Consider the following 21706-nt stretch of genomic DNA (forward strand, 5'->3'; position numbering starts at 1 on the left):
TCTTACTCTTCATTATCACTGTCTTGTACTTATCCTATTGAGTTTCTATTTTCTACAACGGCTTACTGACTTGAGCGAGTGTTAACGTGTTTTTTATAGGTTCTCGTTGTGAGACTTGTTAAAAAACAAGCCCAAAGATCTCAAGTTGGACATCCACAAACGAGCAATTTTTGCTCGCGTCAAATACTAATAAGAATTTAATATAATGTCATCTTATAATTAATAAATTACTAAGAAAGTAAGAATATTAGAATGGTAAGAACATGAACTTACATAAGTACACATACGCTTCTGATAGAACTTCACCAAACAATGATTTTACTTAACTACAAAATTGTCATTCATTTGAGATCAACAAATCCTTCCCCCTATTAGCTCCTTCAAGAGAGAAAGAGAAAAGGGGGAAAGAGAAGCAAGGACAGATAATGAGCATAGGCATGCCAGCAGTGAAGCAGCAGAAGGGTAACAAGCTCCTAACATAACCACAACTTCATCACATCATTCACTGCTCCCACAAAGTTCAAACCCATCAATTAATAACTCCAACAGAACTTCCCTTCAACAAATCTACCTCCACTTAACACCTATTCCATGTCATAATTTTGCTCAGAAACAATGTAAGAGAAAACAAAAATCGGGCAAAACCGAAACCAACCGCTTTATTCAGCATGATATGCAGACCATTTATGAAGAGCTTTATACAGCAAACTCTATTTCTCAATGCTTTTCAACTACTCATAAGAAGGCAGGAGATCAGACACAGTCGACTCAGCCGGCAAGCCTGAGGTACTGTCTGGGCCATTGATTTTCAGACATGCGGTTCAGTCTTATGCTGCTCCAGGTTTCGAAGAACTATTCTTGCAAAGATTTTTGCTTCAAGAGGGGCGCCTGCGGCTGCGGCTGCCACACGCAGCAGCCGCTGCGCTCCTGCGATCTGAAGAAGGTTAACGTGATGTGCTGCATGCCGGCCTCCAGGAATGGTAAACTGCAAAATTCTTATCGAGTTAAACGCTGAGGAATTTGGGGTGTTAAGACATGCTATATGGACATTTGGAATGATGACTAGCAAACTTCAAACATAGTGATGAAATTGATTGCATGCGAGTGCGGGCGCCCATGTGTTTATCTTTGTGCATGAGGAAAAAAAAAAAGGGAGGGGTGGGGTTATCCACCTGAAGCAGTGCAAATGCCGCACAGGACTTCAAGGTCGGAGAAGGATTTCGTAGCATAGCAACAAATCTTCCAATCTCGGCACCACTGAGTAAACATGTTAAAACATCAGGACAATGAGAAAATGCAACAGAAACTTCCAGAATAATCTTTTTTCCAAAAGAAAAAGAGAGAGAGAGGTATTGGCAATGACATGTAGAGAGAGAGAGACCTGCATCTGAGATGACCTGCTTCTTGAATGCGAGCAGATTCAGTTACTTGGGACAGTGCAGCAGGGGCAGAGGATGCAGCAGCAGCAGAAAATGCTTGTGGATCAGCAAAAGTCAAGACAAAAGCTTCTATATTTTTCAAGGCCATTTTTCTTGGGCCATCTAAGTTTATGCTCTTGGAACTGCCCTCTGTTGATGTTCCTACCAGAGCAATTTCATCCATTCTGCACAAGGACATCGTAAATTCTTAACGTCTCTGACCGCAAAGGAATGAATAAAAACTATAGAAAGACCGGAGAGAAGCAAAATCATACGGCCTTGCTACAAACAACCTCATTATATTGATGCAAAATCTAAGGAGAGAAATACACATGATGCTTTATTTCTGTAATAACTATCATGCAAAATCTACTTGTTAAGCACTTGTTTGAAATGTGACTTTGAAGCGTCAAACAAAATTTGCTTTGTTATATATAAGTACCTTCCATCGAACATGTAGGCAAGTGCCAATGCGGACATGAAGCGTGTCATTTTGGATACAGAAGAAGAACAAAGATGAACTAATGCAGGAACCCCGCCTTCATCTACAATGCGGAGAGCATTACCAGGATTGAAAGCAAGATTCCAAAGCGCTCCTGCAGCAGTCTCATGCACATCCTGAAAGTTGATGCATAATAACTTAGTGAGAAAGAAGAGAGGCTAAGCAATTCAGACAAGTCACAGGGATTCATTTTGCAAAGACAATGGTTATATATTAGTTTTGGTGAAGGCTGTTTGAATACATTTCCCATACAATTATACAGAATTGGAGAGGCTCTATGATGTTAATATACTTACCTCAGCATCTGATTGAGCCAGTGTTATTAGTGGTGCCACGCCTCCTTCTCGACCAATAGCAATGCTGTCACAGAATAATAGAATATATTCAACATGAAAGTATATGCAAAGAACAAACAAAAGCTACATACTTCCCAATTGTGATTGAGCATGTTTATGAAGTTTAACAAGCTGACCGACACGAGTTTATATGCAGAAATATCACATGAATAGATGTTATAAGTGCATGTACCTATTTGCTTCTGAGACGGACAATCCCCAAAGAGCACCGGCAGCCCTCTCCTGAAGGCCATGGGAGGCATTTGAACAGGAATGTGCTAGAGCAACCTGACAACCAGAGGAAAATTAAATACTCAACTAAGCCAGAAAATTCCACAGAACTCACTAGTGCGACCAACTCTTTCAGCAAGTTGGATCATTTCAAGTATATTATACCCTTAAAGCTAGTTGAGGACCAAAATTTCGTCTCACATATGAAATTTTCCAGAATAATTAGTAAGGAATAGAGGAAACTTTTAAAGCCAAGAAAAAAGGGGCATAATTCTGTTAGTATCCCTCTAAGTGAGGCTTCTATAAGTGAGAGAGTACGGGAACTACTTTTGACATTGTCTATGCAAACCAGCTACCCTGGAACTACCTAATGTAAATCGTCAACAGCGCCTTATGCATTTCTCATCCTTAATATACTTATGGCCTCCTGGTGTGTTAGCTTTTACAGATCCTGATTAGCAATTACTAGAGGCTTTCTACAAATGATTTAACGAGGACATATGAAAAACAAACATAGTAATATCATACCAACGCCTCAACTCCACCAGCTGCTGCTATTGCTTCTCGATTTCTGTCATCAAAGGATAAGTTCCATAACGCACCAGCAGCTTCTTGCCTATACAGCAGCCAATAATGGTGTTATGTCTACCCTCACAAGCACCTAGTCTTATACAAAGAACATGAGAAACAGATCTCTCCTAATCGAAAAAGTTTAAACAGAAATCAATTTTGGCACTTCGGCAGGGAGATATTACTTGACACCATCATGAGGAGAGCGAGTAAGCTGCACAAGAGCGTCAAGAGCTCCTGCCTCTTGTCCTACAGCAGCATTGTTACTGTTGCTGTCCCCATGAGCAGCCAAATTTGCCAAAGCCCGAGCTGCCTGGACAATTAGATCAAGTGTTATTTTCAGAAACTGGATACAGTTTTCTTCTTCCTTTTAATTCTTTTGTTTCTAACAGGGAAATCTACTTTTTCAACATCGAAATTAAATTTTGAATATAGTTCACTGAGTATAAATTGCAAAATAATAAATGTGGAGCAGAAACATTGATATCTGGAGAAGGGTAAATAGGCCTGTAAAACATGGAAAGCAAGTTCTGGATGATGTTTCACATTTTATTTTGAGATGAATCAATGATTATGCAACAACTTCAATCAAACACACAGGCACCTCATATCATGAATAATTTGAAAAGGGAAGGTATATTCAATCTCGAATGCTAACGCTAGTTTATTCTATTACAAGATGAATCTGCTTACATAACAAAATAAAGTTTTATGTTACCTTGCTGAAAATAACGCCTGGGAAAGCATCATGCAGATTATGTATAACTCAAGTAAACAAGAATCTGAACAACTTTGTAGTAATACACCCATGATAAATCCAATATGTTAATAGGTTGTGAGGGCCCATAATTAACTGATTTGACAATACTTATGCATAGAATTTATTAGCAATTATGGAAGTGTTCAGCAGTATCGACTTGGGATTCTATGAAGTAGCCCTATTGATCCGACAAGAAGTTGACCAAATGGATAAGGGGTCAGCATTACCACCCTTGACATTTCAATTTTTAGAAATTGCTCTCTACGACTATTTGGCACAATGCTACTCACTTCTGACCAAGAGAAAGAAGGGCAGTGCAGAGGTTGTTGGGTCTGAGTTTCATTTCAAAATACATTAATTATAACATAGGATTACCAACAACCAGTTGAAACAATAGCCTAGCGGAACAGAGGGTTTTCAACAAATATGAACAGAATTCTACCTGCTCTTGCACTCCTTCAACCTTGCAACAGCGAGCCAGCATCACTAAGGCATGTACACCACCCACTGAAGCAACTTCAATGCTACATTTGTCATCTGCTGCCAAATTGGCCAAAGCACCAGCAGCACGTTCCTGAAATCAACCAAAGAAGTGCCATAACCTACTTCAGCATTTTATAGCTACTTGGTTTCTGTTCCATTTAAGGGACGCCATTAAGGCTGAACAAATTGCAATAGGAACCCTGAAACTTGTGGAACATACCAACACTCCTTCACCACCGGTAGACATTGACCATTTAAAGATCAGATCAACTAAAGCCTTTACTCCACCAGCTTCGGTAATGGCAACCTAGAATAGGAATGTTTTTTTCATAATCTGAAGGATAAAGCATCAAATAATGTGATAATGACACAGAACCAAACAACAGATGAAACCTTGTGCTCTTCACCAACAGAGAGGTTCCACAGTCCTCCTGCAGCCTCTTCAGCAACCAATCTGTTAACCGACCTGGCAAGATCTGCAAGAATGCTGATGCCTCCTTCCTCCGCCACAGCTTTGGCAACCTTAGCATTCACTGATAAATTCGCAATGGCCTACATGCAAGTTGATTTGAATACAACATGATTTTTGACCCACTACAGATAATGACAAAGCTTGAAACTCATTGATCATTACTATCCTTGAAAATTGTACCTTTGGAGAACGTGAAAGTACAAGAGTAAGGATATAGTGACAAGATCATAAATGGATAGCAAGAAAAAACTAATTGCAGAAGCAAAAATGAATCGAAAGAAAAACACAGAAGTAAAAATTCTTATCAAGTAAAGCACCAATACTTGAAATCTTACTTTAGCTGCTTCTGACTGAAGCCCCTCCCGCCATGACTGGGCAAGGTTTAGGAGAAGGCGTATGCCATTATCTCGCATAACTGCTTCAGCTCTTCCAGTGTCGATATTGGCATTTTCATCATCAATTACAACAAAAGTTGCAAGAGCTGTCGCTGCCCTTTCTTGAACTTCTTCCTGTGCACTCTGCATGAAACTAAGTAACAAAGTTGCGCCTTGGTTGAGCCAGAAATTATCCAAACCAGGCGGATTGCTCTCAGAAACACGTAAAAGTGAACTGCAAATCATCCATTCCAGCCAATTCAAGAGGTCATCTAATTTCTTATCCTTCTTAGAGTTTCTCCAATGCTGGAAAATATTTCTTTCAGTCTTTGGTGTATCGACAAATAAGTTAGCTACTCCTTTAAGAATGTCAGTGAAGACAGCCAGTAACACTTTACCTTTATGATTGTTATTAGAGACAAAGGTGGCGTCCTCCTCAAGTGCCGGACAGTTCAAGGCGCATAAGACCTTCAAATTAAATGAGGATGAGAAAAATCTTGCGACAGTATTTGGGCTAATATCTGTTCTAGATACATCTAAGCCAATCAGGTGTGGCAGCTTACTCCATAGCTCTACTACCAAATTCCACTTTATATTAGTTGTCCCTGCGACCGAGAGGAAGCGGACTGATTTTACATTTCCCATTGCAGTCTCATCCACCTTTCGGCAGTCAATGAATCCAATATCTGTCAAATTCTGACAATGCTTTGCCAAAGCATTGATTGCATCTGCATCCACATCATGAACACCTGAGATCCTAAGTTTCTGTAGTCGTGGACAACAAATTGCAATTGCTTTTATAGCATCACTACTGATCCTTTCGCAGAAATCTGGCCCAATCTGAAGGCACTCTAACGCTTCATGTCGAGCTGCAAGCACAGAGAGCGTTGCATCAGTCATCTTCCTGCAGCCATCAGCACTGATCTCTCGTAAATTCCCAGCTCGAAGTTTAATGATGGCATCAGCAGACTCAGGACCTCGGAACCGAAGCTTCTGAAGATTCTCACACCGAGAGGCAAGTGATGAAGCAGCTGCAGCATCACATTTATGGGTTCGTAGATCCAACATCTGCCACAAACATGGAGATTTTCCCAAAGTCCGCCATGTCCGGCAGGTTGAGGACAAACTAGCTCGGTCACGATAGTTTAGACATGAGAAAAGCTGAATTACTGTATCATCAGGTAACCTAGTCCAATCAAGCACCCCTTTCTCATCCAAAGTCAAATTCTCATCGATCTCAGGGAAATCCACTTTCTCTTTGCCCCTCCTAACAACCCTCCTCCGCACTCTCCTACTCATACTTGATTCAGTTCAGCAGACGGGACGTACTCCAAGAACAGGGATTTCAATACCCATAAAAGATGCACAAACGAGAGACTCTATACACTAAAGCCAAAAGTTATTAGCACAAACAGTATAGAAAGCAAGCTCTTCTCTTAATTGCTCCAACAGTGATAACCAGCAAGCACTATTGTAGCAGCGCTTCTGCTAGATCACCAACAGCAATAATGGGGCCTAACAGTTCCTCCTCACCTGAAACCACCAAATGCCAACAAACAGGGGTCACAAAACTAGGTCCAGAAGAAGATCATCCAATGCACATCAAAGACTCAATTTTTCCAAACCATTGATCAAGAAACAGATACCCAGAGCCAAAAAAGACTTCAATCTCAAAATCCAAATCCTGAAAAGACTCAAGCTTCAAAACTGTGCCAAGCAAGATTGCCCTAATTCCTGAACCCCACTGATAAGGTGTTTAAGCAGAACCCTAATCTTTTTATGAGCAGAAACGGAACCCAGAACACAAAAAATCGGTCCAACAGATGGGATAAAATCCCCAATCACAAATGCATGATAGTCAGTATAAGTGAATTACGTTTCCTTCAAACCTGAATGTTCTAGCTTTGTGGCCCTCCTGGTAAACCCTTAAATCTCCAGTCTTGGCATTGAATCTAATTGGCTTTTAAGGAAAATTGCATCCAAGAAACCTTGTGTATATACATCAGTAACGGCACCCTAATGCACAACAAATACAGATGGACACAAAAGCTGTGTATATGAAAATTTTCTTTACCTATAAATATGATTCATATACAACTATATGATATATAGATATACATATACATAGAAATCTATATATATATATATATATAGAGAGAGAGAGAGAGGGAGGCGGAGGGAGATAAAAGAAAGACAAATGGGAGGAATGGTCGGAGAGAATTCAGGCAAATATATCAAAGAACTGAGAGAAATCAAAGCCAAAGCCTCGAACCCCTTGGATCATCCTCTCCCTTTCTCTCTCTCACACACACGCATACCATTACAAGCCCGTCAATGGTGAATTACATATGCATCAAATCTAAGATCACATGAATGAAAAAGAATTATCTTTGAGGTGGGGTTCATATGGGGGGTTACAATGGGATAAGTGTGGGGGGAGGGGGAGTGGAGAATGTGCAATTTAGAATGTTCTCATAGAAAGCACTAAACTTTATTCCATGACTATTTATGCAGGTTGAACTGTATTGATGGGTAATTTAAAATTTTTTGAAGAATATTCTGACCTACATATGATCAGAATGACAAACGCTGAACTAATATTGCACGGATACACAAAATGTCCATATACCATGATTCGAATGAAGACTTTTAAACTCGTTATTACACTATTGATGGATCATAAGGTTGTTAATGTATATATGCATGCATATAATATATAGAACATGATATAAACATTTTCGCATCTAATAGTTTTAAGTTTTATCATCAGTTAGCATAGTTTGTATCTCCATCGATTTTACGTAAATTGTATTTAAAATGTCTAAAACATCGAACAGTTACTCTTGAAGTATCTGAATTTTCTGTAAAATCATCCCTTCAGTAACTAAGATTTATGGAAATGAGCAATGTGATTCAGAGATCTTTTCTACCTCACTTATGCACCTAAGACATAACATTCATAAAAGAATCTTGTGTTCTGATCATTAGGCTGTCCCCTAAAAACAATGTTGTCAAGAAATTGATATTCCGTTTAGATCAGACATATACAGAGCTGTGTAAATATAAAACAATTGTTAAAAGTTTTAAGATTTTAACAAAAGATTATTCTAATTTGGTTCGATGGATTTCGCAGAAGTTTCTTATTATGGTAAAAAATAAAATAAGATCTTTATGTTTATTAAACTTTTATGTGATCTAAAAAGATAAATTAATATCACATAGAGATATGTGGAGTGTTCAAATACTATGATCATGGTGAAAGCTTGTTGAACTTGTTACACTCCTACTGATTACGGGGCATTTATGGCTTTTTCTCCTTTGACTTAAAATTCCTAAATTGTCCTTGGTTTAAAGTTCCTTTAAATGCTCTCGTTGATTTGTCAATACAACAACTGCACTTGTATTAAGGTTTTACTTATAATTCTTTCATTTTTACATGATTAGCCCACGTGCAAAATTAAATGTGCAAGTTGACCTAGTCCTTTATAATATTCTGACTGACGGCTATACTTTCTGAGGGAAATGGCAAGTAAACGAACCATAATTTATTCTTTTGATAATTTTGGTCCCATTATTATAATATTTATCAAATTTAGTCTCATAAGTTACAAAAATTTATAATTTTAGTCCCAACCACGAATTACGCACGTATTTAAGGAAGTATGTGCAAATCACGTGCTCCCTCTTTTAATATTTAACGAAATTTGTGATTGGGACTAAAATTACGAGTTTTTGTTATCTATAGGACTTGATGCGTACTAGAAATTTGGCCACACTACAAGGGTCAAATGCTCTTTGATAAAATTCTAAAATTATCATAAGACTAGCCCTGCAAAACAGAGGTAAGGATGCTTAAGTCAGTGACCGTTTAAAGAAAAATAAAAGAAAAAACTTAAATAAAGTGAGAATAATGGTAAGATATGATTAAGGATGATGAATGTTAGTGCAGAGTGCAAATTATGAGTGTAAAATAGCTCAAAAATCAAAAGAATATAATGCCCGAAAGTGAAGGATTGAGAGTAAGAATTATGCTCTCAAATGACTGTACAAGGCCTCTATTTATACTTTTGTATAAAATTGGATACGGGGTTAATTGTCGAGTTCCATACGCCATTGGAAAGCCATTTGAATTGGCTATCCTCCAAAATAATCTATTTGAGATTTTGGTAAATATTGACTGATATACGTGAGCTGGACTATACCCTGCCATGTCTGTCTAAAAATTTAAAAATTGGTTATTTGTATATTTTTCAACTTGTTTGTTACCGATTTACCTGGAATCGCCTTGAGATATTTTAGGGATATGTGTATAGATGTCTTGGCAAACTATATGATGTATCCTCTCAGCTATACGGTGACGTGTCCGACTAAAATGGGCTCATTTCTTGGGCCTACCAGTTTAGTAAAGTAACAGGTAAGTTTGTAGGTCTTTCTTCCCTGTTGATGGGCTTTTATCCATCCTACTGATAAGCTAGTTGGGCTCTTAGCTGGCTGGACTAGGATGCCTAACTTGCAGGCTTGGCCCAATAAATTTAGGGGGCATCATCACTTCCCCCCACTCCAAGAGTGTAAGTAGTAGACTTGGACTGTTGGAGTAGGTAAGGTGTTCTACAAAAGAGAAATATTTCCCTACTTATCAGCAAGGGGGATCAAGTTTAGCTAATTTCCTCCTTTTCCTGTAGAGATGTGATTTGAATTTGAATTTAATCCTGCAAAGAAGAGTCAGATTTAAGAATGAGTACAGAAAGAAAAGAAGGGGAAGAGTCTCATTTTTTTGAATTTCCTCTAGAGATTGCCCCATAAAGTGGGAGAACCAGCTGAGTCCCTATTTCGAAGGACAGTTCCTAGTAAAGGATATATAAGGCATTTTCCTTCACTGTTAAGCTATCATCCTCACCCTCCATTATTTCTAGGTAAGTCTCCTATTCTTTTTGAAAATTTTAATCATGTTTGGGGGGGGGGGTATGGAAGAACGAGCGATTGAAGATTTCCTCATTTGATTTGGTAGCCCATTCCGATAATTCCCAATTCGACCGCCAAGGAGAAAAAGGTGAGGAAGGAGTGAGTAATAGGAAACACATATCTAAGGAAGAGTCCAAGAGAAAGAAGACAGGGGATATAGCGGTCGCGTCTGGTACGGCGTCCTATTGAGTTTTCTGCTCCTGCATAAAGGAAGAGGATCTAGGTATGATTTGATTTAGACTTGGGATACCTGAAGATTTCTTGATTTAGGTCCCTGCTCCTACTGAATGCCCTCATTTACCTCCTGAGGGTTTCATGAGCTTCTATGTAGCCTGACTAGAGGCGGGATTATAATTTCCTGTACCGTCCTTCTTTGCTGAAGTATCTACTCTGTTCTAGATCAATCTGGACTAACTCGTTCCCAAAGCCTTTAGTATCCTTGCTGGATTTTATATTTTAGTGAGGAATTTAGGTGAGACTCCTTCTGCCTCCAATTTCACTCATTCTTTCATACTAAAGAAAACAAGTCCTAGTCTGTTCTATTTTACTTCCCGAGGGGATGCTCAGTTCCTTCCTTCCGATACATCTGTTGAAGAATGGAAGTGTCATTACTTTTTTGTATCCTCATCCTCGTGGCATTATTACTTCAAATGATGTTTCCTTAATGTGTTGAGTGTCTCAACTAGGTCAACAAGGTGTTGGTCCATCTGCCGGCTCTTTACTAGCATGTCATCAATATATACCTCCATGTTGTGTTCTAATTGATCTCCAAACATGCGATCCACTGAACGTTGATACGTAGGACCTGTAGTTTTTAGTCCAAAAGGCGTAATCACATGACAATAGGTTCTTTTGATGTGATGAAGCTAACTCGTTCTAATCCATCAGGGTTGAGCATAATTTAGTGGTAACCCTGCGAAGCATCCATTAGACTTAATAATTCATGACCAGAGGCAGAATCCACCGATTTGTCTATACGGTAGAAATATTTGGGGCATGCTTTATTGACATCTCGAAAGTTAACACACATGCGTCACTTGTTACCTAGCTTGGGTACTAGTACTACATTGGATTTCCTTGATATGCCCTACTGACAAACAACTTATTTACCTCTTCCTATATGATTTTATCTTTCTCAAGCTCGAAATATCTCTTCTTTTGCTTCACTTGGGGGGAGGCTAGATCTAGGTTCAGATTGTGTATGGCTATGTTGGGATCAATACCTATGAAGACGTTGGTTGACTAGCCAACAACATCGACATTCTGCTGTAAAAAGGAGTTTAATTGCCCTACTAGTGCTGGACTTAGCTGGGAATCGATGGGAAATCTGGCTCTGCAGGCATCAGTTGGATACTCAATAGCTCTTAAGCCGGCTAGACACTAGTGGGAATGAGACACTTTTGATCATCCTGTTGGGTAGAACCCCGACTGCTTTCCTTGTTAGGAGGGTCCACCTCCATCTTTTCATTTTGCTTTTTATTACTTCCAACATAGCACTTCCGTTCTGTGTATTGATCACTTTTGACTTCTCCTAACTTGTCTCCAGTAGGAAATTTCAGCTTCATATGGTACGTAAAACAACTGCTTGGAAAGTGTTCAGAGCAAGTCGTCCTAAAATCAAGTTATATGCTGATGGCATATCCACAACTAGGAAGTGAACCATCCTGGTCCTCCTGGTGCATTCTGTGCCTAAAGAAAATTTGTCCCAGCGAGTGTAAGCCCTCTCTTGCAAAACCATAGAACAAAGTGTCTACTGGCTCTGGCGGGATGCCCCTTAGTTCTATCTACTAATATAATTTTGTAGAATAGGACATCTGTGGAGCTACTTGAATCCACAAAAATGAGTTGAACAGTATAATTAGGTATTGTGGTAGAAATAACAAGTGCATCATTACGAGGCAAATGTACTCTCTAGGAGTCAACAGGACCAAAATGGACCATTGGTCCCCCTATTGGCTCCTTGTCGTCTATCTCCATAACAGTTCTAGCAGCTCTTGCATGGGCACGTCTAGTTCGTCCTGAGTCCCGATCCGTGGGTCCTCTTGCTATCATATGGATTATTCTTTTAGTAGGGATATTCTATGGGCTCATTTCTTCAGGTGGGGCTTCCTTTTTTTCATGTTCCCTTTTGTGAGGATCCTCATCTGGCTACTCACCCCTGCCAAAGTTGTGGTGATGAGAATGTTTGTCATTCTGTTCACGCCTTTTCTTTTTATCCATGTAGTCCTTGGGTAATCGGTTTGAATGAGTATTTTTGTCTCCTGCCTGAGCTGATGGCAGCGATTGGTATCGTTCCCATATTTTCTATGCTACATGAAGAAAATATGGAAGTTGAGGACCTTCCTCTGAGCCGTTAAGCCACTGCAAAGCAGGAAGTCGGTCAATTGCTATAAGCATCCTTCCAGGACTAGTGAAGTGTGTAATGGTCATTTTTTGGATCGAGGGGGTTGAAACGTCCTCGCGGTTCTCCCTTTTTGGTTTGCGAGTAGAAGGCGACTCACTCTCCTTTCTCTTGTCATGTCCATTCTTTTTCACTAGTTAGGCATCCTTCAAATTCATATATTTTTCTACTTGAGCTAGTGCATCCAGAAAATTAGTAGTCGGTTAATTAGCTAAAGATTCGAATAGGGGCCCTCTATGAATTCCCTGAGTAAATGCACTAACCAACACCTCCTAATGAGTGGTGGGGGACCTCTCGAATAACTGTGTTAAAATATTGGACATATACCCTCAAGGTTTTCTTCTTTTCCTGCTTGATCCTGAAAAGGCTAATGGTTGATTTATTGTACTTCTTGTTGCTAGCGAACTGGTGTTGGGAAAAGGAGCTGAATTTCGCAAAAGATTTAACTGATCCAGTTGGAAGCTGATTGAACTATGGTTGAGTAGAATTCGTTAGTGTATTAAGAAAAACACAACATTTGATACCATTAGTTACCTTAAGTTGGTTTTGTTTTGTTGCGTCGATATATTTTAGCACCACTCCAAGTTACAAAATTTTATTCGTATTTAATATATTTTAATTAAGGAGGAGCACCTTTTCTATATCTTTCTTCTCTTTTTTTTTTGTCTATTTTTAAATATTTATTTTAAATTTTTATTTATCTATTAACTTCCCACTCCCTCACTATCTTTTTATATGTATTTCTTTTGCTCTTAATGATCTTGCACCTTTTTTGTACTATTTTTCTTATAAACATAGATTAGCTTATTATTTCATATATATTTCATTAAATAATAAGCACTTTATAAATATTTTCTAAATAGAATAAGAATTATGTGTACACATAGAGTGTGCCACAAATTGCGAGTACTAATATATATATATAAAGGCCTTCTATACTCGCACACATCTGCATCAAATTTTAAACATGATAATTATACTCCTAATTAGATAATCTTAAAAATCAACTGTATTTATTATTGTCATTATATTTTTACAAAAGTGACTCTACATCATTTAAATACCATTATACTATTTTTTTATTGTGTCGATAATATTTTAAGTTGGTTTTCATTTGTTGTGTCTATATATTTTAACACCAATCCATGTTACAAAAATTTATTCTTATTTATAATATATTTTAAAATATGAAAAATTATTTATTATATTTATGTAGGGATGGCGTGCCACGATGACCAGTATTTATAAATTAGTGCATGAACAAGTAAAGGCGACCTCTATATTTTTTTTCAAAAATTTTAATGCAAAGATTTTGGAGTAATAATATAATATTTTTAAGCCTAACTTAAATTAAGTTTTTTTAAAAATTGATATAATTATAAATATCCTTTATTTTCTAAACAAATATTGTTCTCCCCTGATAATTGATATAAATATGTAACTCTTAAATAGTTAGGTGAAAAATCTTTAGATTCTTTTTTTATTTTTAAGTTTGTTTAAAAATTTTTATAAAATTTGATGTTTTGCAATATTTGATTTGCTCCTTTAAAAACGGGCACTTCTGTAGCACCCCCTTCGCTACAAGGGCTATATCTACCCTAAACGTCATACTTATAGTAATCCCTGTATTTATATATAAATAAACATAATCATCTAATCAATATGCATACGTAATCACAACGTCATAACGACATAGTCAACCCACAAGATCACATATATACAAATCAAACACCACAGGTGATTCACCACAGTTGATCTATACGCCTATGCTCTCTTTATACAAACAAAATAAGATTTGTACTCTAGCTGACAAAGAGGAGAAAACAGCATACTGGCCCGACCTGCTTGAGTATAGCGCGTAGACCTATTCTTTAACAGTCAGACACCTCGAAGTCTACTCCTGAAAGAAAATGTCAACAGAGGGATGAGCCTGCCACTCAGTAAGTAAATAATCAGCCCTATCTATATGTGTATATTAAACATAGCCCAAACAGGACAAGTAGGCACCATGCATGGATTACAGTTAATTTAATTCCAACATAATCAATTGTAGTACACCACATAGCTATCTCACAATAAAATAATCAATTAAACTTCCTTTTTCCTAGTTTGCTTACCAGAAGGTGATATCGTGTTTTTTCCGTCAACTCAATCTCACCGTTATATAAATTTAAGTGAATCCACTTGACAGTCGGCTCATTAATCTCATTCGCATCATAGCTCTTTCAATTCGCATCATAGCTCTTTTCACGTCACATCTTTTTCATATCGCATCAAAGTTCTCTTTTCATTTCATTTCTTTCTCATATCACATCAAAGCTCTTTTCATTTCATTTCGCCTTATAGGCTTTTCAACACATCAAGGGGTATTCACGCCACAATATATATTCAATTTTCACCACTCCCTCATTTTCACATATCACCATTCTTGTAAGCAACTAGTAACGTAAAACAGTATATCCATATATTCTCATTTTCAGACATCCACAACACATCAAACAACAAACATAATATTTCAACGTAGTTTCTCATTCCACGTACACAATACCATCAATCAAATCAAATCATCCATCACTCATATACTTTCAAATAAATCCATATTAGCACAAACCACAAATTCAGATAACAGTAAAACCATAATTAAAGATACATATATAGACAATACTAATTATTCACTTACCTCGACCTTACAACGCTTATCTATCTAATAGGTAGTGGTTCGGTCTTTCACTCTACCCCCGTATCCTATAATGAGTTATACCACATATAGTTAATATATCAAGAATATCGTAACTTCTTTTAAATATAATATTAAATATTATTCGTATAATTTCTAATAATTCTTCAATATTCCACTTCTATCGAAGTACAAATCTTCGTTTTTCCTCTTTATTAACATACCATTTATTAAATATAATTTTCAGAATATTTCTACAGATTTCTTATCAATTTCTCGCTATTATATAATTTAATTAAATAACAATACGTAGAATTGCGTATTTTAGTTAACAATCTCGATGGAATTATATAAATTGGCTATAGCAATATTCAAATCTAACGAATTTAATAATCTAATTAACCAACGACATCATTTTTATATCCGATTCTATATTTAATTAGACACTATTTTAAATAGCCAAACCCGTAAAATATTTCGATTAAATGGTACATCGCTTAATATAATCAATATTTAATAAATGAACTAATTAAATAATATAATTATATAAATTAATATAAATTAAAATCAATATTTCATACCTGAAATATTGCAGAAATACTGCGGAACTGGTTATGCGAAAGTATGTGTGTGAATATGAAGTCACACACATATATATATATTTTAAGTGGGGAGGGGGGGGGGGGTTGAGGCGGTGCCAACTCCCCCCCTCTTTTATATATTATATACATATATTTATATATTATTATTATTATTATATATTATATATTATAAGACCGATAATGCCCCCTCAAATATTTTTCCTCAAAGTCCAAGAAAAATAAAGTGGGTCCTCACCAAAGAGCCCAGCAAGTCAGGCCTTGTTGGCCCATAAGCAAGGTATTAAGCCCATAACTTGCCTTACCATTACTAACCTAAGAGGCCTAAAAAACGAGCTCAATCCAACAACATGAATCAGCATACAGTAAGGTTGATAAGTTACAGTAACCACTGACACTTTAGGAAACATCACACTAAAAGTCTCTTATTAACTCCAAAAGATCTTGTTGAAATCAACTCTTTAAGCAGCAATAGATTTCTGGATTCTCGAATTGACTTGGCAAGACCTCTTTAAGCGGTCATAGCTCTTTCTTGACAAGTCCAAATTTTAGACCTTTTTTTTTTTTGTTATTTAGCTATTTTCCATAACTATCTTTAGATCCTACTCTACGATCGCCTATAAATTAAATCTTTGTGCAGTCATTTTGGTAACACATTTTCATCACACTCCCAGTCTTATTTTCTCTCTATTGCTAAGCTTTTTTCAACTCACCTTTTAAATTCCATATGATTTTCATCACTTAACATCATTTCCAACCGTTATTCTCACATTGATTCAAGTTTTTCTTTTATTTCTTCAGTAAGAATATTACTGGCTTAAACATCAAAATGCTAACCTCTCTATTTTGTAGGTTAGTCCTCCATTAATCTTAAAATTTTTATGGAAGTCCTTCGATCCTTATGGTGCGACTGGACCTTGGTTCGCATCTTTGGCACTGTCTGTGGGAACACTTGAGTTATCGTTGTGAGACATGGCTAGTTTAGACTATGGAGGTGATAATAGCTTTTGAGGGGAACACTTCCCTCCCACTGCAGCAGATTCTAATTCTCACCTCCACTGCAAGCGCTAGGGGGTTTCAATGCTCCCGCTCCAGCTCTTGGCCCACAGCTCTACCTATTGCCACTAACCCGCTCTTCTATGAGTAGCTCCGCCAGTTTATTATGGAGGCCATTAAATCAACTCTCTGAAGTGTTTAAGCTGGTGGAGCAGGACAATCCTCCCAACGTGAGAATTTTGGGATATAAGGAGATCAAGCAACCAACGAGCAGAATCTCGTTGTGTTCCAACAAGAAGGACCTATACATGATGATCATGTTAGCATTGAATTCTAAACCACTCGAGAGCTAAGGTCCCTAAGTGTTGGAACTCTGTCAAGAGGTAAGGAAAGAACCCTTGCCCGCAGAACGTGGGATTCCCTTAAGCGCTCTTGTCATGGCAAAAAAGTTCCCTGCTCATTTCAGGGCACCTTCACACATGTTTGCTTACAACAACACTACAGACCCAGCTGAACACATCCGTAAGTTTGCAAATGCAGTCCTATTGCACAAGTATACTGATGGTATTAAATATTGTGTATTTCTTACTAAACTAACCGATTCTGCCCAGTAATTGTTCGACTAACTGGCAGCTGGATCAATATAATCTTTTGCATAATTTAGCTTTCTTTTTCTATACTAGTTCACTAGCAGTAGGAAGTATCTACGATAGGCCATTAGTCCCTTTCGGAGTAAAACAAGAGTAAAAAGAAACCTTGAAGACGTATATCCAACTTTTCAACCAAGCTATTCCGGAGGTCCCAACCACTCACCTCGGAGGTACTGGTCAGTGCTATCACATAAGGATTTCAGGTGGTACCTCTCTTTGAATCATTAGCTGAGAAACTCGTCTATGACTTTTGTGATCTATTGTCCCGGGTAGAAAGATACATGAATTTAAAAGATGCCCAAATAGTACAAAAGGGCGACCATTGTGACAAAAGGAAGCATAATGAGATTTGCTCCTGTTGTAAGAGCGAGGGAGAACCCTGAGTATGGTTCAACCCCTTAGACCTGAAGAATGTGAAAGGATCGTGTGGTACGGCCGACGAACATGCTAGAGGAAGCGGTAATGAATACACATACAATAATTAATAATTAAAGTGTAAAAGACAACGAATCCAAGAGGTGTACCCTTTGAGTTCCCAAGCGTTCGATGTAGAGTGAAAATTAAATAACAAAAAAGAAATAATGATATGAGGCCATGGTTTGAAAAATAAACGGAGGAGCATAAATGTAAAATCAAATTTTACCTCTTTAGAATTTGAGCTTCCAATCGAGCAACTTTGTCGAATTTGTCCACTCAAGATTCTAACGTAGGAATCCTTCAAAGATGATCCACACCACACTGGAATAAACGAGGTCTTGATCCCTTTTCTAGAAAGAATGAGGACCAAAATCTCATCTTTTGAGAGAGAGAGAGAGAGGGGCAGCAGAACATGATGGAGGAGCAAGAGAGTTTTTGTGTTGTATATTGTGTAATAAATTATTACCCTAATGATTATACACAATCTATATTTATATGTCTTGAATAGATAAACAAGAATGTATTTAGATATATTATATTATCTATAAGGCAACTCTTCAATCCATTCCATATGAAGAAGAGTCTAACTATGACCAAGCTAGTACTTTTAAAAAATGCAATTCTTTGGTCAACTTTCCCTCCATCAATTTTGCTAGTGGGCCGATTTTATATAAAATAAATTCAAGGTCCAATGAATTTTAATTAAATCTAATTTAATAAAATTTATTTAATTGAGCCACTAGGTATTTAATCCAATTAAATACTCAAGCCTAAATTGTCTCTTATTAATTAATGAAATCTAATTCGTTAATTAAATAAAGACAAGCCAATTTAAATTAATCCGATTAATTTAAACATGGGTTATTCATCCAATGAACCCCAATATGTGAGTAATCCAATTACTTACACCTTATGAAATTAATTCCAAATTAATTCCTTGTTCTTTCTCGGTGATTTGTGTGTGACTCTTTAGGTTCACCTTTCAGCTAGACTTGGGCTATGTCCAACACTAATGATTAATTAAATCCAATTAATTAATCATTTCAGTAGGAAAACAACAAGAAAAAAAGGTTCCAAGAGAGTATACCAGAACCAGATCCATATCTGCTTTTCTTGGGCTCAACTTGAAGCAATGAAGGATGGCAGAGCGATATAATTTGAGGGGATCAAAGGCTAAGCATTTAACATTTTAGTAAGTTCTGGAAGTAGCAGAGTAAGTTCAATCAGAAGACTTAATTTGTTTAAGAGGACTTGTGATCCACATAGGATAAATATCTAGGTGTGGGAGAGGAAATGAAGAAGTAATGGCGTTTCCACACTTTCACAGAAGATTCAATTGAGAGAAATCGAGCTTTCCCTTGGAAAGTGAAGGAAAAATGAATAGGTCCTGCTCTTTTCAGCATAAAGAATGCCTAAAATTGGGCAACAAAAGGGATTTCTCCCAAGGTTTTTTTGTCAAAATATAAAATCAGACAACAAATTGAACAATTTAGGGACTAATTGATTCAAAGGAATATCGAATAAGGCAACTACATCAGGAAAAAAAAGAAAACCAGGGATAGAAAAACGCAAACTAACCTCCAATTGACCCAAGTAAAAACACAAAAATCCATTAGTGGGAATATTTGGGGTGAGCATCAGTAGCAGGGACTTGGATAACAAAATCACTAGTTATCCGGTACTTCTCCCTAATACTCATCGCATCAACATCAATAAAGCAACAATGGTAAACCCTAAAAGGTTCAAAACGAGATGCTACCAATCACTCATTCACCTTCTTTCTTCCTAGCTCCTCCGAACTATTCCCTCCCTCCTCGCTGTCACTTCCATGACAGGAGGTAAAATCAGAGGCCGTAGGGTTTTCTCCCTCTATGCTAGAAAAGCCTGCCAAATCTATCATAAATTCTTTCCCCATCCTCTCTTCAGTACTACCAGATGACATTATTGCAAAAATAAAGAGAAAATACGAAGTAAGGAAGTCTTAGCCAACATAAGAAGCAATGAATAATAGGGGGGAAAAACCCTAAAAACTTGGAACCTGCAAAGGAAATTGGAAAAATCTTATGAGGAACTATTACCTACAATAAAGAAGAAATGGAGGAGAAGAAAACTTACTCAAAAAGAAGGAGGCATGCAAAATGTCAAAAGAAAAATTACCTTAAATATGAAGCAACCAAGCAGTCCATCTGCATAGAACTCAGCGCCCTCTTCTCCTTCCTGTCACTGCGCCTCTAATTAGAAAGCGCGTGTCTTTAGCGCATAGCTAAGTCTATATCTCTTCTTTATCTTTTGTAATTATCACATAACTTCTTGCAGATATGCACAGATCCCCCAAATCCATGTGTGTGTACAAGTTATTTTCAGCCAGCAAGATTCTCCTCATTAGCACGGCAAGGGACAAACCCAAGCACCCAAGCAGGACTTTCCCTGCTGGATAAGCACAGACAAAAAATCTTTTATTTTGCAGGATTATTTCTTCCTACTCCAAATGTTTGCCACCAAGTCTCTCACTCCTGGAGGAGGGGGGGTGATGATGCCCCCTCAAATAATTTTCCTCAAATTCCAAGAAAAAGAAAGTGTACCCTTATCCTTACTAACCTGGCAAGCCCAAGAAACGAGCTCAATCCGACAAGAGAGTCAGCATACAGTAGGATCGACATGTCACACAAGTTACTAACACTTTAAAACATGTCATACTAAAATGTCTCCTACTAACTCTAAGAGATCCGGTTGAAATCAACTCTTTAAGCAGCAGATAACAGATTCCCGAATTTTCGAATTGACCTGATAAGACCTCTTGAAACAGTCATAACACTTTTTTAGTTATTTGCTAACATGTGTAGCTATCGAATACATATTATTTGTCATAACCACTCTCTGGATCCTACTTCATGATGGGTTATAAATTGACTCTTTGTGCAGTTATTTTGGCAAAATATTTATATATATCACCCTTCAACTCTTATTTTCTCTCGATTTTTAAGCTATTTTCAATTTACTTTTTGCACCCCCACACAATTTTCATTACTTCAACATCATTTTCAACCATTATTGTAACATTGATTCAAGTTTTTTCTTTTATTTCTTGAGTAAGAACATTACTGACTTAAGTATTGGGAATGCTAACCTCCATTTTAGGTTAATCCCCCATTAATTTTAGATTTTTGTAAAATTCTTTTGATCCTTGTGGTGTGTGGACACGGGTATCTGTAATTGCATCAAACCTTAAGGTTGCATTTGGATTGAAGGATTTAAAATTCTTTGAATTTGTTTGGATAATTCTAAATTTAAAAAATATCAAATCAATCAATTTTAATTTTGAACTATAATTTAGTTGAATATTGATGAATTTAAAATTCTTTTTTCAATCCATCCCATCAAATACGAATCCATTAATCCATATGCACCCCAAGAAAACTTGATAAAATTTACCATTTTCTTAATATATGAAAAAATAAAAATATATTTGAATCAGTATTGGTTCGAGTATTTTATTTTAAGAAGATACATTTTATTTAAATTATATTTTTATTAGAAGAGTCGAATCTTATTTTCTACAAATGAATTTTGTAAATTTTGAAAATGATTAATATTTGGAATGATATTTTTAAATTGAGTAAATTGCAATAGACTCCCCTAAATTTATCGTAGTTATAAATATATGTTTATTGTTTAAAAAATTGTAAATAACCCCCTTAAATTAACTATCGTTAACAAATAATTCTGCTGACAACTCACCATAAGAGATATTTATTAAACACCGTTAATTTTAATACAATACTTATATTTATTTAATAATAAAAAAATTTATAATTATAAATAATTTTAAAATAAATCATTGTAATTTAGGTTTCTAAAT

The 21706-nt window shown here is 36.8% G+C and overlaps 1 protein-coding gene and 1 long non-coding RNA gene across 3 annotated transcripts; both read right to left on the bottom strand.

The window, feature by feature from the left end:
* Positions 1 to 269: 269 nt before the first annotated feature.
* On the bottom strand, positions 270 to 7603 carry LOC105173278 (protein ARABIDILLO 1). 2 transcript variants are annotated; one of them, XM_020697778.2, is made up of 13 exons: positions 7035 to 7603; positions 5107 to 6678; positions 4693 to 4851; positions 4520 to 4606; positions 4259 to 4390; positions 3242 to 3369; positions 3015 to 3102; positions 2449 to 2543; positions 2217 to 2280; positions 1861 to 2036; positions 1382 to 1603; positions 1173 to 1257; positions 270 to 985 (listed from the first exon to the last, which is right to left on the bottom strand). In XM_020697778.2, exons 2-13 carry the CDS (start codon positions 6442 to 6444, stop codon positions 809 to 811), a joined length of 2751 nt encoding a protein of 916 aa, XP_020553437.1. In that variant the 5' UTR covers positions 6445 to 6678; positions 7035 to 7603; the 3' UTR covers positions 270 to 808. The 2 variants fall into 2 exon arrangements, with proteins under 2 accessions (XP_020553437.1, XP_020553438.1); XM_020697779.2 differs by having other exon boundaries at positions 7022 to 7603.
* Positions 7604 to 14162: 6559 nt separating this feature from the next.
* Positions 14163 to 20388, bottom strand: LOC148785008 (uncharacterized). The gene is made up of 2 exons (XR_016062761.1): positions 20005 to 20388; positions 14163 to 14408 (listed from the first exon to the last, which is right to left on the bottom strand). It is a non-coding gene; the product is annotated as an uncharacterized LOC148785008 (long non-coding RNA).
* Positions 20389 to 21706: the final 1318 nt, after the last annotated feature.

The sequence above is a fragment of the Sesamum indicum genome, linkage group LG11 (assembly GCF_026168435.1).
Source record: "Sesamum indicum cultivar Baizhima isolate 11 linkage group LG11, ASM2616843v1, whole genome shotgun sequence".
Taxonomy (NCBI): Eukaryota; Viridiplantae; Streptophyta; class Magnoliopsida; order Lamiales; family Pedaliaceae; genus Sesamum; species Sesamum indicum.